Source organism: Ailuropoda melanoleuca, chromosome 5 (assembly GCF_002007445.2).
Source record: "Ailuropoda melanoleuca isolate Jingjing chromosome 5, ASM200744v2, whole genome shotgun sequence".
NCBI classification, from domain to species: domain Eukaryota; kingdom Metazoa; phylum Chordata; class Mammalia; order Carnivora; family Ursidae; genus Ailuropoda; species Ailuropoda melanoleuca.
In genome coordinates, this window is record NC_048222.1 from 44,159,739 (window position 1) to 44,182,974 (window position 23,236).

The 23,236-nt window shown below is 40.3% G+C and overlaps 1 protein-coding gene across 2 annotated transcripts; it reads right to left on the bottom strand.

Moving 5' to 3' along the window:
* Positions 1-1,353: 1,353 nt before the first annotated feature.
* Positions 1,354-22,857, bottom strand: LACTB (lactamase beta). 2 transcript variants are annotated; one of them, XM_034660870.1, is made up of 6 exons: positions 22,433-22,855; positions 21,947-22,013; positions 20,261-20,451; positions 19,359-19,710; positions 17,809-17,974; positions 1,354-7,146 (listed from the first exon to the last, which is right to left on the bottom strand). In XM_034660870.1, exons 1-6 carry the CDS (start codon positions 22,793-22,795, stop codon positions 6,615-6,617), a joined length of 1,671 nt encoding a protein of 556 aa, XP_034516761.1. In that variant the 5' UTR covers positions 22,796-22,855; the 3' UTR covers positions 1,354-6,614. The 2 variants fall into 2 exon arrangements, with proteins under 2 accessions (XP_034516761.1, XP_034516762.1); XM_034660871.1 differs by lacking the exon at positions 1,354-7,146 and having other exon boundaries at positions 17,841-17,970; positions 22,433-22,857.
* Positions 22,858-23,236: the final 379 nt, after the last annotated feature.

Here is a 23,236-nt window from a genome sequence, read left to right on the forward strand (position 1 = left end):
ACTTATGTCTTCACGTCTCCTCTGACTCTCACTTTCAACCTTCCTTTTACTATTTTTTTTTAAACATTTATTTATTTTAGAGAGAGAGAGAGAGAGAGATTGTGCATGTGAGCAGGAGCAGGGCCAGAGGGAGAGGGAGAGAAAACTTTGAGCAGACTCCCCACTGAGCACAGAGCCTGACCTGGGGCTCAATCCCAGGACCCTGAGATCATGATCTGAGCCAAAATCAAGAGTCAGATGCCCAACCAAATGATCCACCCAGGCTCCCCTATTCTCCTCTTATAAGGACACTTGTGATTACACTGGGCTCACCCAGAAAATCCGGGACAATCTCCCTATCCAGGATCCTTAATTTAATTATATTTGCAATGTCCCTTTTGCTAAGTAAGGTAAACTATTCACAGGTTCTGGGATTAGGACATCAGTAGGGGGCCACCATTCGCCTATCACAGAATACCAAATTTTAAAACGCTGTCCCAGATTTGAAAGAGTCAAAAAAAAACTAAGAGGCAGCCCATGGAATGGGAGAATATATTTGCAAATGATACTACAGATAAAAGACTGGTATCCAAGATCTACAAAGAACTTATCAAACTCAATACACAAGAAACAAATAAACGAATCATAAAATGGGCAGATTTGAAAACAGATTCTGAACAGATGACGTTATTCATCCCCTAATCCATTCCAGTGGCTAACGGTTGCGTGACCTCCGGCAAAATAAGAATAATTTCTACCTAATAGGGTTTTTTGAAGATAAAATGAGGTAATATACAAAGTTTTTAGCACAATGCCTAACACATAATAAGCACATTGTTAATAATATTTTTTAAATAAAAACGGATACTATTAAAAATCAAGTACTTTCAAGTTCTATTTTTTCCCAAATTATTTACCCTTTTCATTACCACATTAGAGCATAGTTAACTATTTTTTTTTTTTAAAAGAAAGCAATCTCTACATCACGTGGGGCTCGAACTCACAGCCCTTAGACCAAGAGTCACATGCTGCACCAACTGAGCCAGCCAGGCACCGGTGGGCACAGCTACGTTAACTATCGCTGCAAAACAAGCCACCCCCAAATTTAACGACTTAAATTAATGGAGATTTATTTTTTCTCATGATTCTGTGGGTTGGTCTCACCCGGGCTCACTCATGCACTTGCCTTCAGCTAGAGGCTCTCCTGGACTGGAAGGTCTAAACGGCTTTAGTCACAGGCCTGGCAGCGGTGCTGGTTGTCAGCTAGGGCATCTCGGTTCTCCTTGTGTGGCCTCCCATGCTCCAGTAAACCAATCCCGCTTCTTTACATGGCAGTTTTGGGGCAGTATTTTCAGAGGGGAAGCTGGAAGCTGGAAGGGCTCTTAAAGCCTATGTTATGGAACTTATGCAACACCATTTCCACCACATTCTATAGGTCAAAGCAAGTCACAAGGCCAGCCTAGATTCAAGAGAGTGGAGAAACAGACTCCACCTTTGGCTGGGAAGAAAGGTAAAACCAACAATACAAAGGAGTATGCACAATGGAACAAGAGGAATTAATGGCCATTAAAAAAATATCACACTTTGGGGGAACTTTGAGGTTACTCATTTCCTAATCCACGAACATGTCCACAATAAATTCTTAAAGAAATGCTTTATTCATTTCCCCCATTCTGGATGAGCACAGACTATAGGTGGGAAATTTACATTACAGGAAATCAAAATGGCTAATAAGCATATGAAAATATGTCTAATTTCACCAACAATCGGTAAATGCGAGTAAAAACAATCAGATACCATTTCCCACTCACTGTATGGTCCAAAATTAAGTTACTGTTGGCATACAAACAACAGAATTAAGTTCAACCATAAAGAATTGTCCCTACTCAAATATTTTTGACCTACAGAAACAATTTCATATGGTTCAACCAAGAAAAGGGTGTTCCTTACAGCACTGCCTATTAAAAAAAAAATCTGCCAATAAGAAAACAGTATGTGAGATAGTCATACAATGCAGTATTTTATAGCAATTAAAATAGACTGACCAGATCACAAAACAATGTTAAATTTAAAAAGGGAATGTAGAAAACATGTATACTATGATGCTATTTGTATAAATGTGACTAATACAAATGAATACTGAGATTAGGTATGGACACATACATGGCTGTGAGAGAACTAAACAAGGAATTGGACGGGTACACCCCAACTCCTGATAGCTGTTGCCTGTAAGGCAAAAGGGCTGGAACTTTGGGTGGCTGTTAAAGGGGTCTTCAGTTTATATAACTCTTATGTTTTATATATTATTTTTTAATAAAGAAGATGTAACTAAATGTTAACATTTTAGGATATTGAGACCATACCGAGTATCTGCCATGTGAATCTTTCGGGCTTTCTGTATTTTCTTTACAATTTCACAAAATAAAAGACCAGTTTGATACAGGAAGGTAAAGCAAATCATTTGTAGCTAACGATTGCCTTGACAACTTATAAATTACAGGAAACAAACAAACAAACACCCAAACACAAGAAACTTGTGCCACGCTCTTTCACCCAGTATTAAGGATCAGCCACACCAGAGATACCACTTGGGGAGATAAATACATTTATCAATACCATTTCTAACAATATTAAGTGAGAAAAGAAGTTATCATGGCAAAAATACCTGAAACGGGAATTCTTAATCTAGGGTCAGTAAATCCCTGACATTTGCGTATCACCTCATTTTCTGAGAAAGTTCCCAGCTCTTCTCCGAGCTTCAAGAATCCTAAAAAAGATGAACAACAACAAAACCAATTGCCTTGTTCATAATACACATTCACTGAACTCATGGGGCTCTTCATGCTCTGTGGGTCCTCCCGCATCTGTAGTTCAGTCACGGTGCACTTCTCCCTGACACCCAGACAATGCTCTTGCCTCATCCTTTTCCCCCAATTTAAATGTCCCCTCTTTGGAGCCTCCAAGCAGTTCACTCTGTGGTCTGTGCAAAGTTCAAAGCTTAAATTGATATCAAATTAGAAACATGGCTCTTTCAATATCAGAAACATTTTCAAAATTATAATTCCATTTGCCTTTAGTCGGAGTATATTTTAAAATTTAAATATTAAATTTAATCTAATAAATTAAAGGAAAGAATGACCTTTTTGTTTCTCAAAAACGGCACCGACGGAAAACTTCAACAAATATGAATACAAGACATAGATATCAGAAGCCAGAAAGACATCAGGAGATGAAACGCATCTGTTTTAGGGAGCTGCTTTCTCTATATGTCAACCAACTCAGAATTATCCATCTATTTACATTTGTAGATCAAAATGGAAAAGTGAAGAAATAGGCTTAGGGCTCAGAAATACAGGAAACCCCTCCTTTAGTAGAGTGTAGAAAAAATTTGATTTCTTTTTGAATTTTCCTGAATTCAGTGTAATCTCCCATATATTCATCTATGGCTGAATTTCCTAAGATGTCAACACTAACAAGCCATCTGTGGAGCCAGTCTCCCACACTGAGTCAGGGTGGGTCTGTGTGATCGCTATAATTTGGTGTAAGCGATGGTGTATGACTTCCAAGGCTAGATAATAGAAGACATTGTCGTATTTGCCTTGTTCTCTCTTCAATTACTCAATTTGCGGGAAGTTACGGGACAAACAGATCTGTGGGGAGATCCATGTGGTGAGAAACTGAGATCTCTTGCCTTAAGCCAGCAAGTAGTGGAGGCCTCTTGCCTGTAGCCCATGGGCGAACCATATTAAAATAAGATCCTCTAGCCCTGAGCAAGCCTTCAGAGGACTGAAGCTCTTGCTGACATCTTGTCTGCAATCCTAGGACACACCCTGAGCTAGAACCATTCAGCTAAAGCTGCTTCCAAACTTACGAAACACAGAAATTGTGAGACGGGATAATTTGTTACACAATAAATTCCTGATGCACATTATACTAAATGAAAGAAGCCAGACACAAAAGACCACATATTTGTAGGATTCTATTGATATGAAATGTCCGTAATAGGCAAATCCAAAGAGACAGAAAGTAGGTTGGTGGTTTCCAGGGTCTCGAAAGAGAAAGGAATAGGGAGCAAATGCTAATGGGTAGGAGACTGCTTTTTTTGGGTGAAGATGTTCCAGAACTGAATGGATATACACCTTGTGAATATACTAAAAACCACTGAATCATACACGTTAAAGTACATGAATTTTGAATTATATCTGAAATATGTATTTTTTAAGTTATAGATTCGTTACCTGGAAGTAGAGTGAGGCTGTAACAAAAACCTAAAACATGGGAGTGGATTTGGAACAGAGCAGTGGTTGGAAGATGGAGTGAAGTCTTTTGAAGAGAGCATCAGTGAAAGCCCCAGGAGTCCTGAAGAAACTGTTTAGAAGTACGATGGCCTTTGCAGAGGCTGCAGGTTGCAGACTTAAAGGAGAGTAAGGAAAATCTTATGGGAAATTAGAGGAAAAGGAATTCTAATTTTGTAGTGGTGGCAAGTTTAGCAACACTGTTGCCTGCAGGAACACGGAAAGTAGATGTGCCCAGTGAACTGGGTGAGCCAGCTGAGATGTCCAGTGTTGAATGTGTCTCCTGGCTTCTTCCTGCTGCTTATACTGAAATGCATGAGACATAAGCTAACGGAAGGACTACTAGACAAAAAGAATCAATAATGGATGGTTTGGAAAATTCCCAGACTCTCCAGATGGCGAATGAACCTCAAATGGCTTCAAGACAAGATAAAATTTAGGGCACTTCCAGCATACCATGGTTTAAAATGAAGCTGAAGGGGCACCTGGGTGGCTCAGTTGGTTAAGCGACTGACTCTTGGTTTCAGCTCAGGTCGTGATCTCAGGGTGGTGAGATCGACCCCACGTCGGGCTCTGGGCTCAGTGAGGAGTCTGCTTAAGTTCCTCTCTCCCTCTGCCTCTCCCTGCACTCACGCATGCTCTCTCTCCCTGTAAAATAAATCTTTAAAAAAAGAAATAAAATGAAGCTGAAGGTCTGACTAAAATCCTTTGACTGCTGAAAGAACCAAGATGGTGCCTCTGAGAGCTATATAAACAACAGGGTTTATTAGAAACAAGTGTTTTCTCTAATTGTATCAGCAGAATCCCAAGTTACAGAAGGGCTTTCTTTGGAGAGATGTGGTGGTATGCTTTTTGTTTACCAACACAAACCCCAAAGAAATTTGTAGGAGACTCACAAAGTTTAAACAAATGGTATTGGCAGAAACACTACTTAAACTGAAAGGAGAGAGAGAGTACAAAAGAGGCCTTTGACCCTCCAAACTTATGCAAGCAGAAAGCAGGCTGAGAAAACCACTCAGCTACAAACACATGCTACCTTTCATGAAAAAATAATAAGCCAGAGGGCAGAACCAAGGGTCTGGAGAACATAGCCCAAGAGCCAAAAATTATCCCCAGGCCTTGAGTACTAATCAAGGAGCTGCCACCCTGTGTCTGGTTGGATTTCAGAACTGCTAGGACTCACGGACGTCTTCCAGTTGCCCACTTTCTAAAAGAGGAGGGTCCATACCAATGACTGCATATGTTGTGCCATCGTACGTTGCACATGTGGGGAGCAGACAGCTTGTCTTTATGTCACAGAACTTCAGATAAAGAGGAACTACGCTGAAGGAGGCTCATCCACACCCAGACCTGATTCACACGGTAGTCTTGAGCTGACACCGTAACGGGATGAAATTTCTGGAAAACTTGGGAAGAGGTAGGAAGGACATTAATCATTGGGGACCAGAGGTCAGGCTGTGGTACATGACCCCTAGTGATCCCCACCTCGTGATATTCATACCCTGTGTAATCCCTCCAAGCCTGTCATCAGGGTTGGTCTGTGAGGTCTAAATTCCATAGCAAATGTGATGGTATGTGATCTCTGAGGCTAGGCTATAGAAGATTTTGGCTTCTGCCTGGCTCACGGCTCTCTCTCCGGCCCTCCCCCTCCCTCTATGTTTCTTGAATCACTTCTCTGGGAAAAGCCAATTAACATGACATGAAGATACACAAGTAGTCCTATAGAGAGGCCCACACGGAGGGAAACTGAGACCTCTTGCTACTCACAAGCCAGAGGACTGATACTTGCCACCAGTCAAGTGAGTGAGCCATTTTAGAAGCATTTCCTGAAGCCCCAGAGAAGCCTTTGGATGACCACAACATCTTGTCTGCAACCTCCTTACAGACCGGACTCAGATTCATCCAGCCAAGTGACTGAATTCCTAAGCCTCGGAAACCATGAGATAATTCTTTGTTCTTTTAAGCTGCAATAGATAACTAATATACAATTTCTCATAAACTTGTTTCTGCTGTCATATTAAAATAACAATAAACAATATTTGAAGTTTCCTGTTGAATGAGATTTTCTTTATACTACACATTCAAAAATATATTTTTATCAGAATATTTTATTTCAAGAATTAACACTTTTTTCAAAAAAAATAATATAGTTACTTCCCTGAGTATAAAGAACTAATCCTACAATAAAAGACAATTACAAAATTAAGCAATCAGAGGTACATAATTCTCTGCATTCAATTATCCTCTATTACAAATCTATTTTTAAAAATCTCATGTATTGTGGGACTTTAATGTTCCAAACAACAGCAACAAGAAAACAGCTCATTTTGCACCGTGATGTTAAGATACGTCAGCTCTGTCTTTATCAAATTCCAGAGCAATCTTTAAAGCAGTGCTGTTGAGGCCAACAGATTGCATGTTACATATGATAGAAACGACTATTCCCCTCGGGGGAACCTTGTTATTTATAGCTTCCGCATCCAGTTCTTCGGGAAGGACCAGCAGGACACTGCTGGCACCCACCGCACCTCCGGTGTGTGAGGCATAATGCCGCTGCTTTCTACAAGAACCATACGTTTGCTTCTTTTCCACAACACCCCATGCCATTGCGTATTTACCCTCTTTATCCCAAGACATCTCTGTGTTAGGGACTGGTGTCCAAATCATAACCATTGTTTCTGGCTTGAGATATCCGGGTAAAAGATTTTCATGTGAGTTCTTAAAGAGCCCGACTTGGTAACCATACAGCATTGCATTCCCAAATTTCAGAAGGTCACCCACTGTAGACAGAAATCCACCACCAGCCCATTTATAGGAGTTATCCACGTATGGTGTGTTGACAAGACGTCTCTTTTTATTATAAACATAAAATCTAAAATGAAATAAGAATGGTCATTAAAAACTTCATAGTCTATTATGGACTTTACATATAAGAACGAACAGGAAAATATGCACATGAGACAGGTTGTTGCAACATAGTGATCATACATTCTGAGAAACCATTAATTTTCAGTATGATTCAGATTCTAAAAAAACACGAATAATTGAGTACTTAAAGCACATAAAGTGTTTTTTGCTTTTTTTCCTGCTGGCATGACTCGCCCATTTTGGGTGTATCAAAGTTTTAATACCTGTAAAAATGAACTGATTAATATTACACATGATACATTTGCCCGGTGCATATGCAGAAACACTTATTGTTTGACAGATATTCCCAGTCCTTGGGCTCAGTGAATCATGTGCCACGTGTGAATTTTATAACTAAGAGAGTATACATTGAGATGTTTAAGATTGATATTTGTAAGGAGACTACATCTCCTGGCTAAAAATGCCAACAGGAATACTATATGTAATGATGTGACGTGGGACTTTCTTGGTGTAGTGAGGGAAGCTGGAGCTCGCAAACCCATTGGAATCCCAACTCACCCTCACTAGCTAGTAAAATATGCTTCTTTTATTTAACACTTACCACAGTTCTTACTACATGCCAGGCATTGTTCTAAGAACTATATCAGGACGAACTAATTTATTCTTGTAACAAGGTTCAGAGGTAGGTAGCATGACAATTTCTATTTCACAGATAGAAAACGGAGGCAGAATCAGGGAAATTCAAATCAAAACCACACTGAGATACCACCTTACGCCAGTTAGAATGGCAAAGATAGACAAGGCAAGAAACAACAATTGTTGGAGAGGATGTGGAGAAAGGGGATCCCTCCTACATTGTTGGTGGGAATGCAAGTTGGTACAGCCACTCTGGAAAACAGTGTGGAGGTCCCTTAAAAAGTTAAAAATTGAACTACCCTATGACCCAGCCATTGCACTACTGGGTGTTTACCCCAAAGATACAGACGTAGTAAAGAGAAGGGCCATATGCACCCCAATGTTCATAGCTGCATTGTCCACAATAGCCAAATCATGGAAGGAGCCGAGATGCCCTTCAACAGATGACTGGATTAAGAAGCTGTGGTCCATATATACAATGGAATATTACTCAGCTATCAGAAAGAACGAATTCTCAACATTTGCTGCAACATGGACGGCACTGGAGGAGATAATGCTAAGTGAAATAAGTCAAGCAGAGAAAGACAATTATCATATGATTTCTCTCATCTATGGAACATAAGAACTAGGATGATCGGTAGGGGAAGAAAGGGATAAAGAAAAGGGGGGTAATCAGAAGGGGGAATGAAACATGAGAGACTATGGACTATGAGAAACAAACTGAAGACTTCAGAGGGGAGGGGGTGGGGGAATGGGATAGACTGGTGATGGGTAGTAAGGAGGGCACGTATTGCATGGTGCACTGGGTTATACGCAACTAATGAAGCATCAAACTTTACATCGGAATCCAGGGATGTACTGTATGGTGATTAACATAATATAATAAAAAAAATCAAAAAAAAAAAATAAAAGAAAAAGAAAACGGAGGCAGAGAGCAGAAATAACTTGTCCCAGATCATACAGCTTGTAAGTGGCAGGTGTCTGTTGCCTCTCTGCTTCAGCATCCTAATTTGTGAAGTGGTGACAAAAATATCTATTTTGTAGAGTTAGGAATATGTGTATCAATCACTTGATATTTTCTTTCTTTTTTTTTAAGATTTTATTTATTTATTTGACAGAGAGAGAGACAGCCCAGCGAGAGAGGGACACAAGCAGGGGGAGCGGGAAAGGAGAAGCAGGCTCCCAGCGGAGCAGGGAGCCCGATGTGGGGCTCAATCCCAGGACCTGGGATCACGCCCTGAGCCGAAGGCAGACGTTTAACGACTGAGCCACCCAGGCGCCCCCACTTTACATATTTCTGGTAGCTACCGAATAAATGATAGCTGTTATTTACTCATGCATTAAACAGTTATTGATGGAGCGCTCATTATGTGAGAGGCACTGCTTGAAATGCTGAAATAAAGGTTCAACAAAAGAGACAAAGTGCCTGACCTCATGAGGTTTCTATTCTAATATCAAGTAACTGAAATGAAATCACAAAATAATTAAACCAAACACGAAATGCGGCTCATGAGAATCCTTTCTTTCAAGATGCATAATAAAATGTGTTCTTAGGTTTTCAGTGTGCTGTCCCACCTGTAACAATCTTCATCTTCGTTCCACCTTGGCTGTTCATAAGCACTGTCAGACTAGGTCTCACCACCACTTTCAATCACTTCATGGGTAAGGTCTCAAACTCAGACATCTCTTCCTAGGACTATGATTTCCAATCCTGCCAACTCTCCAACTGAGCCTGCTCTCTGCCCTTATTGTGACCTCCATCTATTCTCCTTGACTCTTCCCAATTTCCCAGGTCTTCTAGTTCCTGATTTCACCCAAGTTTCTGCTCTAGCCTGAACTGTTTCAGCTGTGGGTTCCTCACTCTTCTGACCTGACAGTACACCAATCTGCCAGTCCTGAATAAATCTACGTAACCCTTTCTTTGGTTCCTTATCTGGAGAAAAGCTGCAGATATTCACATAACAAAGCTGACTGGTATCAATTCATACTCTTGCTAAGGGTTTTCACTCCTGCTACCAAATCTCAGTCTTTTCCTGGTTATTCCCTGGTATATTCTTCCCAATAGTTATTGCCAATCTCCTCCAGTCTTCTACCCCACCTCTGGCCAGTGGGCAGACAACTACATCCCTTGTTTTACTGAGAAGATTCCAGCGTACTTTAGATGGCCTCAAACTCCCATCTCTATCTTAAAATGTATTTACATTATCATGCATTCTTTTTTCCTTCTCTCAAGTCACTTAAGAAAATTTCCTATTGTTTTTATGACTAATTCTACTACCTGCATCCCTGACTGCCTTTTTGCCTCTACAACCTTGTTCCACCACTCATTTTATCTCCTTGCCGTCCGTTCTCCATGCTGAAGCCTGAGATTGTGTCTTAACCTTCTTCCATCTATTTGAAACCTTCCAATGGTTACCACCATTGAGGACAAAACTCAAATTTCTTACTATGGCCTACAACACAATCAATGGTCTTCAGCAGAGGCAGTACCAACTCCCTAAGGGAAATTTTTGGAGGCATTTTTTTGTGTGTCACAAAACTAGAGAGCTCTTACTGACATTTAGTGGACAGGGGCTCAAGGGTCCTAAACGTCCTATGATGTGTGGAAAAGTCCCACACAGTAGTGTATTCTCCCTTACCGTGGAAGACCTTCAACTATCCTGCTGGGTAATCATGTAAGTAAAATATCTGTTTCTAATGAGCTGAGGCTAGAACCCTCTCCATTTACACATCAACACAAAGCACTCTTTGGACATTTTGATTCTACAATAACTTTTTCTTGAAAGTAACCATCGTGAAAACTTAAGACTGCATTTTATTTTGCTCACAACTAGAGGCGGCCACCAAGGCATGAGTAGAAGCACCAATACGATACACCTGTATTTGTCTGCATTTATAGTTGTTACGTTTGTGACACTTTTGTGTCTTAAGTTGCATCTGATTTTATCATCTTTTAATGTTGTGAGTAAACTTTAACATACCAAAATATCTATAATTTATTATAAATTATATTTCTTTTATTTTTAAATTTTTTTTAAAAAGATTTTTATTTATTTTACAGAGAAAGTGAGAGAGCAGGAGCAGGAGCATGACGCAGGAGAAGCAGCAGCAGACTCCCCGCTGAGCAGGGAGCCTGGTGCGGGACTCCACCCCAGGACCCCGGGATCAAGACCTGAGCCGAAGGCAGACGCTTAACCAACAGAGCCACCCGGGTGCCCCTTATTTTTTATTTTAGTTAAGAGTAGTGAGTATAGGTTATAGATCATATAACCATATAGATCATTTCAAGAAACTAAAGGATGTATAAAATATTTGTTAAATTAAGGGGCAGGGGGTCTAACGGCACTGAGATTCACTGTCCAATGCAATTTAGCCCCTACTTCTCTGATCTCATCACTTACAGCATCTTGCCTTCTTTTCCTGCCAGACTTATTTCTGTACTTGCAACAAGGCAATTTAGCTTTCCTTATCAGTCATGTCTAATAGATCCCTTACATTGTCTCCCTGTTACATTGCTTTATTTTCTTCACATCAGTATCTGAAATTCTTAGTTTACATGTTTGTCTCTTCCCATAGAATGTAAGTGTCATAGGGCAGGAACCTGACCGATCTTGCTCCTTGATGACTCCCCAACCTAGAACAGTACCTGCCGTCCATCAAGTGCTCATTGAACATGTTTAGGGGTGCCTGGGTTAAGCGTCCGACTTCGGCTCAGGTCATGATCTCAGGGTGCTGCGATCAAGCCCCACGGCAGGCTTTGCACTCAGCGGGGAGTCTGCGTCTCCCTCTCCCTCTGCCCCTCCCCCAGCTCATGCTCTCCGTCTCTCTCTCTCAAATAAATAAATAAATTTTTTTAAAAAATTTAAAAATGGGGGCGCCTGGGTGGCTCAGCGGTTAAAGCGTCTGCCTTCGGCTCAGGGGCGTGATCCCGGCGTTATGGGATCGAGCCCCACGTCAGGCTCCTCTGCTATGAGCCTGCTTCTTTCTCTCCCACTCAACATGAAAGCATCACTTGTCAGCCAAATATTTAATGGAGACACCTTGCAAGGCACTGGAGGGACTAGTTAAACCATACACTGTAGCTGCTTTCTAGGTACTAACAGTCTGGTCAGACAGTTCTAAATTGCAAAGCACTATATGAATCACCTGGGGATTGTGTTAAAATGTGGATTCAGCTTCATTAGGTCTGGGAAGGGGACACGTAATTCTGCAATTCTAACAAGATCCCAGGTGATGTCAATACTGCTGGACCCTGGACCCTTGTTCAAATGGCTGGTTACAGAGGCCAAGCTGGGGAGCGAAGTAGTTCCATTTGGCTATAGCTTGAGGGGATAAGTGGTAGAAGGTGATGCTGGAGGAGTGGACAGGGGACCGGCCACAAAGAACTTTCTGTGCCATGCTAGAAGATTTGACTCCTTTACCTTAGTTAACAAAATGCTCTATGTTTTCTGTATCCTAAGGAAAAAAACAACTTTTTATCCTTGTTATAGCTTCCAGCTGCCAGTCCTTTCTCCCTCCTCATTTACGGCCAAACTACACAGAACAGCCCACACCTTCTGTTTCCAGGCACTCACCCTCTCTAGTCATTCAACTCCTTAAAATCTGGCTTCTGGTCCCCCCATCACTAAACAGCTCTCTTGTGGGTTTTCAAGGCTCTTCTAATTCCCTTGTACAGTCGATACCCTATTTGCCTCCTGCAGCACTGTTAACCAGCACTTCCTTGATACCCAACCTTGGGCTAGTCTGCTGCTCAGAGCTCTCACTTCTACATCTCAATCCTATGATTTCCCACGTCCCTCCAATCACTGCAGCCCTCCCTCCCCAGGTCTTCTCTTCTACAGAGAAAACTACAGGTCTGCATCAGTACCACAACCACTGCTCCAAATTATGATCAGATTTTCTACTAGCATTAATAATTCTCAAATCTGGTTTTGGAGAAGGGCAGGAAAGTTGTTTATCAGAATCACCTGTGGGCCTCCTCTCTCTCAAAACTGTACCCTTCCCTCAAAATTCATAACTTTGGAGGGCTGTGGGCACATATAATTTGAAAAATTACTCCTTTCTTCTTCAAGAATCTTATATGTCCCCTAAAAGTCCAAGTCATAATACTGGGTGAAGAGTGGCCAAAGGTATTTGCTTTGAGGATTGGAAAAAAAAAAAAAAAAAAGCCCACTGAGAATCTTAATAGGTTCTCTTAAGAACCAATGACTTGATATATGTGTGCTCTTCTCATTTCTCAAAATAAACTTGCCTTTTTTTTTTTTTTTTTAGGCTCCATGCCCAGCATAGAGCCCCACTCAGGGCTTGAACTCATGACCCCAAGATCAAGACCTGAACCGGGACTGAGTTGGATGCCCAACTGACTGAGCCACCTAGGCGCCCCTCAAAATGAACATGTCTAAAACTAATCTCTTTCAAACATTCTTCTCATATTTCTCCTCTCCATTAAAACCTTGGTTGACTCTCTTGCCCTCAAATCTCACATCCATCAAGATGCTAAATCCTATTTTTCAACCTTTGCTTCGTGACTTACCTTTTTCCCTTCCTTCATTCCTATGGCCTCTCCCATATTTTAGGTCCTCACTACTTTCTGTCTGAACTCTTATTACACATTTTTTTAGAGGGAGGGAGAACGGGGGACGGGCAAAGGGAGAGACAGAATCTTAAACAGGCTATATGCCCAGTGCGGAGCCCTACCATGGGCTCAATCTCACAACCCTGAGACCATGACCTGCGCCAAAATCAAGAGTCAGAAGCTTAACTGACTGAGCCATGCAGGTGCCCCATTCTGATTACACTTCTAAGTCCAGCCAATCAAATCTAAAAGAAACCTCATTATAAAAATACATTTTCTTGCTGACAAATATATTTCTTACAGTAAACTCCAAGTTTGTAAACCAGGAGAGAACTACCAGTATATTTTGGCTGATAATCAGCTTTGTGTAACTTTCTTTTAACAGTAAAGCATTCCAAACCGCTTATATCAAGGCTGGAAATTAAGACTCCTCAGTCATCCTTCCTTTAAAGTATAAAAATGTGGAGAATTCTGGACCTCAATCTGGAATTTTAAACTTTACATAAACAAATTCTAGGCTTTAATCTCTTGATTCCTTTTCACAGAGGACAAGTTAATGGCTTTTCATGAAAATAATTTTGTTCAGCTCAAAGATAAGTTTACTATTTCAAATTCTTAAGGAATTTCTGCTCTAAAAATAATGCAATATAGAAATGAGTTCTTGAGTAAGTTACTGAGACATCTCTGTAACTGAATAACTGATGGAACGATGTCAGATGACAAAGAGCCTCTTCTTTAAGAATCTCTAGATTCTGCACAAAAGCACTATATAACTACAGAAATCTACAACTACAGACTTAGAAATTCAAAATACTTTTATTTTTACAATGCTTCTTAAATGCCTTTAGACATAATTATGTACTGGTTTGTGTTTTATTGTTATGAGAAGTTTAAAAACCCACAGAATTTAAAATGCATATAATAAAAACCAATCCCACTTTAACATTTAGCATTAACATTTGGATTGGACCTATTACTAGAGAGTCTATCAGCTAATGGCATAGAAGAGAGCTTCATAAAGAACAATGCTTAGGCCGCCTGGGTGGCTCAGGTGGTTAAGCATCTCCCTTCGGCTTGGGTCATGATTCAAGGGTCCTGAGATCAAGCCCCACGTCAGGCTCCCTGCTCAGTGAGGAGCCTGCTTGTCCCCCTCCTGCTCTCCCTACTTTTGCGCTCTCTCTCTGTCAAATAAATAAAATCTTTAAAAAAAAGGCTTAATTTTAGAAGACACTTTAGCAAATAAAAATAAATAATAATCACAAAGATAATAATAGAATGTAAAGACCATATCTATACTGTCAAAACACAACAAACGCTTCAGAAAACATCCACTGTATTTGCTTTTGGTCCCATCCAATTATAAAAGAGATTTTTGTTGCAAGTATTGTGCCAAACACAGGAAATATGAACAGAGTCTAAAAATAAGCTAATGCATTGACTAGGGATTCCCCTATCAACAGTGTCCTTCAGGGCAAGAAAAATCCACTCCCCCATGGGTATTTGCTTTAAGCGTTATTTCAGTTTATTTGCCTATATAGAATATACTTATTATACAGAATCAATATATCTATTTGTATATACGAAGTCAATATTCCTAGTCTTCCGGGGCGCCTGGGTGGCACAGCGGTTGGGCGTCTGCCTTCGGCTCAGGGTGTGATCCCGGCGTTATGGGATCGAGCCCCACAATCAGGCTCCTCTGCTATGAACCTGCTTCTTCCCTTCCCACTCCCCCTGCTTGTGTTTCCTCTCTCGCTGGCTGTCTCTCTCTCTGTTGAATAAATAAATAAAATCTTAAAAAAAAAAAATTCCTAGTCTTCCATTTAAGAAAGTCCCAGTTTTGGGGCGCCTGGGTGGCACAGCGGTTAAGCGTCTGCCTTCGGCTCAGGGCGTGATCCTGGCATTATGGGATCGAGCCCCGCATCGGGCTCCTTCGCTATGAGCCTGCTTCTTCCTCTCCCACTCCCCCTGCTTGTGTTCCCTCTCTCACTGGCTGTCCCTATCTCTGTCGAATAAATAAATAAAATCTTTAAAAAAAAAAAAAAAAAAAAAAGAAAGTCCCAGTTTTATTCAGGACAACAATGTACCCAGCTAAAAACTAATTTCTCTGAATCTCTTACATCTAAGTGTGGCCTGCTGCTAAAATTCTGGCCAAAGAAATGTAAGTAGTATTTTGGGGTAGGATTCTAGGGAAATACATTAAAAAGGTGACAGACACTGGGATGTATTGTTTTAAACACACACACAGAGACACACAGAGGAGCAAAATGATGATAAGTATTTACTCTTAGGTTACAATAACTCTAAAAACCCTAGGTTAGGATAATATAAATACATTTAATTTATGATTATTATAAGGAGTACACTAACAAAGCTGCAAACTATTGCTGGGAATTTTATTTCCTGCAAAATGATAAACATAAACTAATAGAAACATACACATTTACTAAGTTTCACTTTAAGGTTTTTTTTTTTTTTAAATACATATCTTTGAGGTTTCCCTTTACTCTCTGAACTCCCTTAAAAAGCTGGCGCCTTTAAGTTCTTTTAAAATAATTATTAACAAAAAAAGAATCACAGTTGAGTTTTAGAGGCCCAAGTAGATATTGCATCAAGTAAAATAAAGATGAAGCAAGTGGACAGACCATTTTCACAGGTGACATTCTTTTTTTTTTTAGTGCCCTTTTTCAGCAGTCCATATAATATAACTAAAATGAATCAACTACCCCTTTAGCACCAGTGGGTACTTTCAAATCAAACAAACTCAGAGCTGATAGGAACCTTTAACAGAAGAAATGGGAACCCACTGCCTTTTTATTTCTTCAAAGAATGGGAAATAAGATGAAATTAACTCACCATCATATGCTACATTTTGATTTTTGTGCAAGTCATAAATTACTCATTAAGAAAAGAGCAAACTGCCTTGTAGTTCTGTATATTCAAAGAGTCTTAATTTTCAGTTGAGAAAAGCAGCTCAGTGATTATACGTCATGTTCTCTCCCTTACATATAAGTGTAGGCATTCATTATCAAACACCTCGATCTAAATCAAAATAAGCTCATGCATCCATGCCATCTTTACTAGAGAATCTTTTTTAGATTCAATTGGCAACCTCTGGTATTTGTCAATTTTTCTTATGCTTTCCAGTGGAACATAATATTGGACCTAAAAATAATAAACACTAATTGAAGTGGTTGAGAACTACAGGCCATTTTAAAATTAAAATTCATTGCTTGCTACTAACCTAATTTCTTTTAGGTCCAAAAAAACTCAGGCTGATTTGCAATGCATATTTAATCCTTTTAAATAAACTGGTAATTTAAAAATGGTAATTTAACTAAATATAACAGAAGACTGAACAAAACTAATACAGGGATAAGAACATAAAGCTAAAATAATCCCACCATTTTATCTATTTCAAATACCATTTAGCCATTTGCAAAGCATATACTAAGAAAAATATGCAAAGTAAAAGTAACAGTTGATTTGTTAAATGCCTTACCTTTCTAATGAACCAAATAATAAAGAGTAAAATGGAAAACATAACCATAGAACTCATAATAGTCATTAGTCTCAAAATTCTCTCCCAACGCCCCTTTTACGAATCACTAGAAAAAATTATGATAAAATTTTAGTTTGATACATTTCAATGAAATGACTCAAACTTTTACAGGTGGTAAACCTAGCAGGTACCACTGCTACAAAACCATTAAATCACCACCACCAGTAATGGGATAAACCGGCTTCATGTGACTTCTGAGAGACGTGACAACTAAATATAATGTATGATCCTGGACTAGATCCTGAACCAGATTTTTTTTTTTTCCTTTTCTTTTGCTATGAAGGACATTATTGGAAGAACTGGCAAAATTTGAACAGGGTCTGTAGATTTGATATAAGTACCGTGCTGATATTAGTTTCCTGAATGTCCTTATTTTTAAAAAACACTATTTATGGGTAAAGGGGTACCATGTCTGCAACTTATTTCCAAACAGTTGAGAAAAAAATAACAGATAAAGTAAATGTGGTAAAAGGATAACATTTGGGGAATCTGGGTGAAGGGTATATGAGAATTCTTTATATTTAGCCTTATAATTTAAGAATTAAATCATTTCAAAAATTTAAAAAAAACAGTTAAAAATAATAAAATATAAAGTATTAGCTACAACATTAAAAGAGGGATGATGGAAGAACAAATTATAGATACCCATGATAGGAACAATTTTGGTTTAATTATGCATGAGTTTAAATTATTATTGCTGTCTTTCATCCAAGGATGAAAGGATCCTGGAGTACTTTGTAAATACATTCAATTCCCTCACGAAAAAAAACAGACATGTAGGAAAGCTCTCAAAATGTGGCAAGTGTGATTTTGGAATGGAGACAAGGAAAGTTTGACTTTAAATAAACAACACAGTGTTATGTGATATAGCAAGACACACCAAAGGTATCATTTACCTTGCTCTATTATAAATCACTGGCTCATTTTCCTCCTGCACAGTCGTCAGCATGTCCAAGTCATGGAATATTTTCTGCATATAATCCAAATATTTATATCCTGAAGCTCTTTCTACTATGGCTGCCAGTAGGGTATAGCCAAAAGTTGAATACAAAAACTGACTACCTTGAGACATCAGTGCAAAGGGGGGAAAGAAAAGAAAACGCTTCATTATTATTTAAAAACATGTTAAATACTTCCCACTGAAAACTGACAGACTCTCACCTTTTTACTTCAGCATTTAGAAACAGATCATGTGACATATTAATAAATTTAGTCAACTTTGCAATGGCCCTGCTTATTCCATGATTTAATGACGATCAGCATATGAATCTACTCCTTTCCATGATAATAAAATAAGTAAATAAATCCTATCTCAAAACTAAATTAAAACCCTTCAAACTGGTACCAAAATAGGAAGGGAATGAAAAGCAAATCTGATTTCTTGAGTTAATGGTCTTATTCTTAATACAGCCAAAACTCATTGTTTAAGGCATAAATTAGTTGTGCACATTCCTATTTTAATAAAGTATATGTAGGTATAAAAACTCTGTTTCAAATATATATTAAAATACATATTCAAATATAGATACTACTTCAGGGGCGCCTGGGTGGCACAGCGGTTAAGCGTCTGCCTTTGGCTCAGGGCGTGATCCCGGCGTTATGGGATCGAGCCCCACATCAGGCTCCTCCACTATGAGCCTGCTTCTTCCTCTCCCACTCCCCCTGCTTGTGTTCCCTCTCTCGCTGGCTGTCTCTATCTGTGTTAAATAAATAAATAAAATCTTTAAAAAAAATATATAGATACTACTTCAAATACATACCTTTATATCATTTGGGATTCTGGAAACACAGAGTGTGTGATCTGCACTAATAACTGGAACCTTATATTTTAAGACAAAATCCATAAATATATTTCTTTGCCCTTATTAATTACACCTATATCTATTCATAGTAAAAACTTTTAAAATGAAAATGGAATACAAGTACATAAACCTATGGTAAATTGAAAGATATTAAGTGGTTTTGGTGGGCATCATACCAAAAAATATGTTAAAAAAATATTTTTATAGATCAGCTTTTAGGAAATAAAATTAAGTTGATAAAAACCAATTTCTTTAAGGAATGAAGGCACACAATAAATTGAGCAATTTAAATACTAAATTAAACACTAACTAAATACTGACATAATAGCAATATTTTATCATGCCCTCCTTAGTCCAGATTTTATTTGAAGAACACTTATTACAACATTTCTCCATAATTTTCCACAAACAGCTTCATCCGGAAAATCCACTAAGTGAACGCTGAGGCTAAATCTAAACAACTGGCTACCTGGACGCTTGGCTTCGTCAAGAACTACAGACAAGATGCACATTGGACTGACAGCAAAACCCACGCCACAAGCATCAACCACATCCAATGCCCTCAGGATGGGATCATTTCAGATTTTCTGAAAATTAATACTTTAATAATGATGACTTTGTTAAGAGAAGGAATTAGCACTCACCAGGTTTAAAGAACAAAGGGTCATTTTTAAATAATCTTAGTGATTCAATTGAATTCTCAAATTTTTCTTTCAAATACAACTCGCCTTGTTCAAAATCATTCTTTTTCTTGCCAGGTTTTAAGTTCCGGCCTTTGGCATCAGTATCTTGCTCTATCTTAGTTTTAACAAAGTCACTCTTTTCATTACTTTTGCCTCCTTTTTCTTTGAACTCTTTTTCTTGGTCAGATTCCATGGTCCCTTTCATCATCTTCAAGGCTTTGTAAGCTTTCTCTTCTTTCACCTTTTTCATGTCCTTTTCATAATGACGAATTCCACTTAAATGGGAAATCAGTAATCTTGTTGTGACAGAAACCTAATTGTAAAAACATGAAATTTCAATTACAATATTAAACTGTATAATAAAAAGTTAGTAGGGGTGCCTGGGTGGCTCAGTCAGTTAAGCATCTGCCTTTGTCTCAGGTCACGGTCCTCAAGTTCCACTGGGATTGAGCCCCATGTGGGATCTGCCTCATGTCAGGCTCCCTGCTCACAAGGAGTCTGGTTCTCCCTCTCCCTCTGCCCCTCCCTCCCCGCTTGTGTTTTCTCTCTCTCTCTCTCTCTCTCTCTCTCTCTCTCGCTCACTCTCTCTCTCTCAAATTAATACAATCTTAAAAAAAAAAAAAAGTTAGTGGCCTTGGAATCATGCCTCAGTAATATTTTCCATTTTAAACTGCTGCTGGAAAAATGTGTCCCGTACACATCTTCAGCTTTAAGTTTCAGAGAAATACCCAATCGATTATCACCTGAATTAAAAAAAAACGCTTTAACCCATTAACAATAGTTAAAAACAAACCAAAGAATCTTATGAAGCCTTTTAAACCATTTAAGATGTCGTTAGTAAAATGAACTGTGAGTTTTATTACCTTTTCACCTTCATATTCTTTTTCTGGGAATTCAGGAACATAATGTTGTACTGGAATATCAAGATCCAGTTTCCCGGCTTCCCACAGTTTGGCAAGAGCAACCATGGTAAGGCTTTTGCTGATACTGGCAATTCTCATAACGGTCTCTGGCTTGCATGGTACACGGTTCTCAACATCAGCATAACCTAAGCCTTTAGAAAAAGAAAAGCAAAAAGTCACTAATAACAGGCTTCATGGTCACAGGAGTCTTCAAAAACTGAAATAATACTATCTTAGAACATCTCATGTATTTATCTAAAGGAATATCTTTTGGAAAAGAAATTCCACTTTTATAAACTAATTAAGAGTGAATGAGAGTCTCAGTAATTCTGACAACAGTAAGCCTAACAACTTAATTTTATAACTAAATCGAAATTGCACTCTGTGCACAATAGTAATTTTCTATCTGGTTCAGATACTATTGTTTCTTAGTTTATGTAGACAATTAGTTATCCCACATTTTACATTGTTATTCTATGTTCTTTAAAAAAAACATCATTGTTCTTCAGATTATATTTACTTTTGAATTTTCACTGGATTCCTTAAAATAACCACCCAATAGAAGTTAATGTGAAAAGGTGTCCTGGAAACCCAATCTAGGTAACCAATCTAGGTTATCTCAGATGCAAACCAGAAAAAGAAGGACTATTAATTCAAAGCTCCTAGAGAATTTTTTAAAAGTCTGGTTTCATCTCCTGAAGGCTGAAAGTGTGAAAATCTAAGTGATAAGACCTGAGATCTAAAAAGAACGAAAAGGTATACAATGATTGTTTTTAAACTGTAAATAAAGATTATGCTGAAAAATATTTGCAGAAAAACAAAGCCCTCACCCATAAAGCTGACATTTATGTAATTTTTGATTACAGTATTTTTCATAAATTGGGTATGCTGACTAGGCTATACTTATACTTGGGGGAAGAATCGTTTTTCTTTAAATTCAAAACCTTATTGCTCCTATCAACTTCTTTTAAAAGTACTAATTCCTTTAAATGATGTCTGAAACATGTCATAAAAGTAGGGTTCCTATAAACCTGGGATGACCAGTAGGACCAATTTGTGTGCAATGGGTAAGTAAATCAAATTATAAAATATGCTTTGATAAAATTATCATAAAATGATTAGAAATCTCTTTCCCAAGGCTTCTACCTTTTGCTTTGAAAAAAACAGCTGACACTGCCCGGTAAAAAAAAAAAAAAAAAAAAGTAATAAAGGACATCGTACACTCATTAAGGACAAGGAATCATGAATGGCCCTAGTTCTTGGTACAGTGCATTTTACAGAATAGGGGACGCAATAAATTGTTAATTAAATTGTTGATTAAACAAGAAAACAAACTTCTGACGTTTTACCTAGCGGTAAGGGTTATCTACAAATACGCAGGTAACAGATTGTTCTATACACAACTTTCAGAATGATAAATCCAGTCCTTAGAAACTAGCCATCTTTAAGACTCCAGGGGTCACATTTCAATCTTGCTGTTTACTGAAAGCCCGATTCTTTATTCTGTTAGACATGTTTTCTCTACAATATGTATGCCTTTACGAAAACTGAACATTTCACGCGACCCACTCCTAGCAGTAAAACATCAAAATTTCACTCATCGACTGGGACAAAACAAGCCAGTAAATAACACTTTTCTGAGCCCACCTTCTGACCAGACTTCTTTTCCATCTACAGAGACTCCGACCACGATGCCGGGGGCGCCCACCTCATCCTAAGAGCGAAGGGGAAAGGACAGACAGTTCAAGGACCAGCAAAAATGCTTCGCACAACTCCCCGCCCAGCTCCCGGGCCTTCCCGAGGCCCCGCCCCTCCGCCCGGGCCCCGCCCACCCCGGCCCCGCCATTCCCGGCACTAACGATGAGAGGCGTGCCCGGTCTGAGCTGAGGGCGAAGGGGAGGTTCCCGAGGCGGGCGGTGTGACCTCCGCCCCGACTTGGGCAACCCGCAGGTTTTGACCGTGGCCGGGCGGTCGGGGAACGGGAAGTCCTTCTCGGAAGCCGGCCGCGGGCATCCCCCCGCCAGGGGTGGGGTTCGCTCGGGCCCGGGAGATGACCGCCAAGGGGCCCCGTTCCGTGGGGACGCGGGCGGTTCGGCGCTGGTTTCCCGGCCGCCTACGCCCGCGTCTCCGCACCTTGATCCGGTGCAGCAGGTCGCGGCTGCTGTCGATGGCTCTGGCGAAGCGCCGGGAGAGGGGCGGCATCGGGGTCTGGGCAGACCACGGAGCGAGGGGCTGCTCCTGCGGCAGCGGCGGTTCGGCCTGGGGCGACGCCTCGGGGTCGGGGGCTGCTGGGGGCTGCGCGGGGGCCGCGCCCCTCAGCCCACCCGCCAGCTTCACCCCGAGTGCCAGCCCCAGCCCCAGCCCGAGACCCCCGACCCAGCCGGGGCCGAGCGGCGGCAGCCCGGCGCGCTGGTGAGCCCCGCGCCGTCCGCGGCCCCAGGCCCAGCCCCCGGGGGTCGCAGTCCGGGCCGTCACGGCTGACAGGAGCCGGTACATGGCGTCTGCCGCGAGCCGGCAGCCTCAGAGCTCGCGCAGGCCGGCGGGCGGGCGGTGGAGGAGGGGGGGGAGGAGACACGGGAAGGCAGGGGGTGGGGACCGCGCGCAGACCTTAGCAGTCGACGCCGGATGGCGGAGCGTCATCGAGCCCTTCCTCCTCTTCCCTTCCTCTCCTTGCCTTATCTCGTTCTTGATGTTTCTTCATCTTACCGGTACTACACTGCTTTTCTCCCCTCTGCCTCTGCTCCGATCAAGTGTCACCTCCTCAGAGAAGCCTTCCCAGTTGCCATCCCAATGGGAGTACTCGCCACACCTTTTTGACCAGCCAGTGCGCACACCTCCTTAATAACACTACACTTCTTCGTTTCATTTAACTTACTGATTCCTTACGGGACGGTGCCCTCCTTAAGAGAGCCGTGACTTTTACTTTGGGATCCTCAG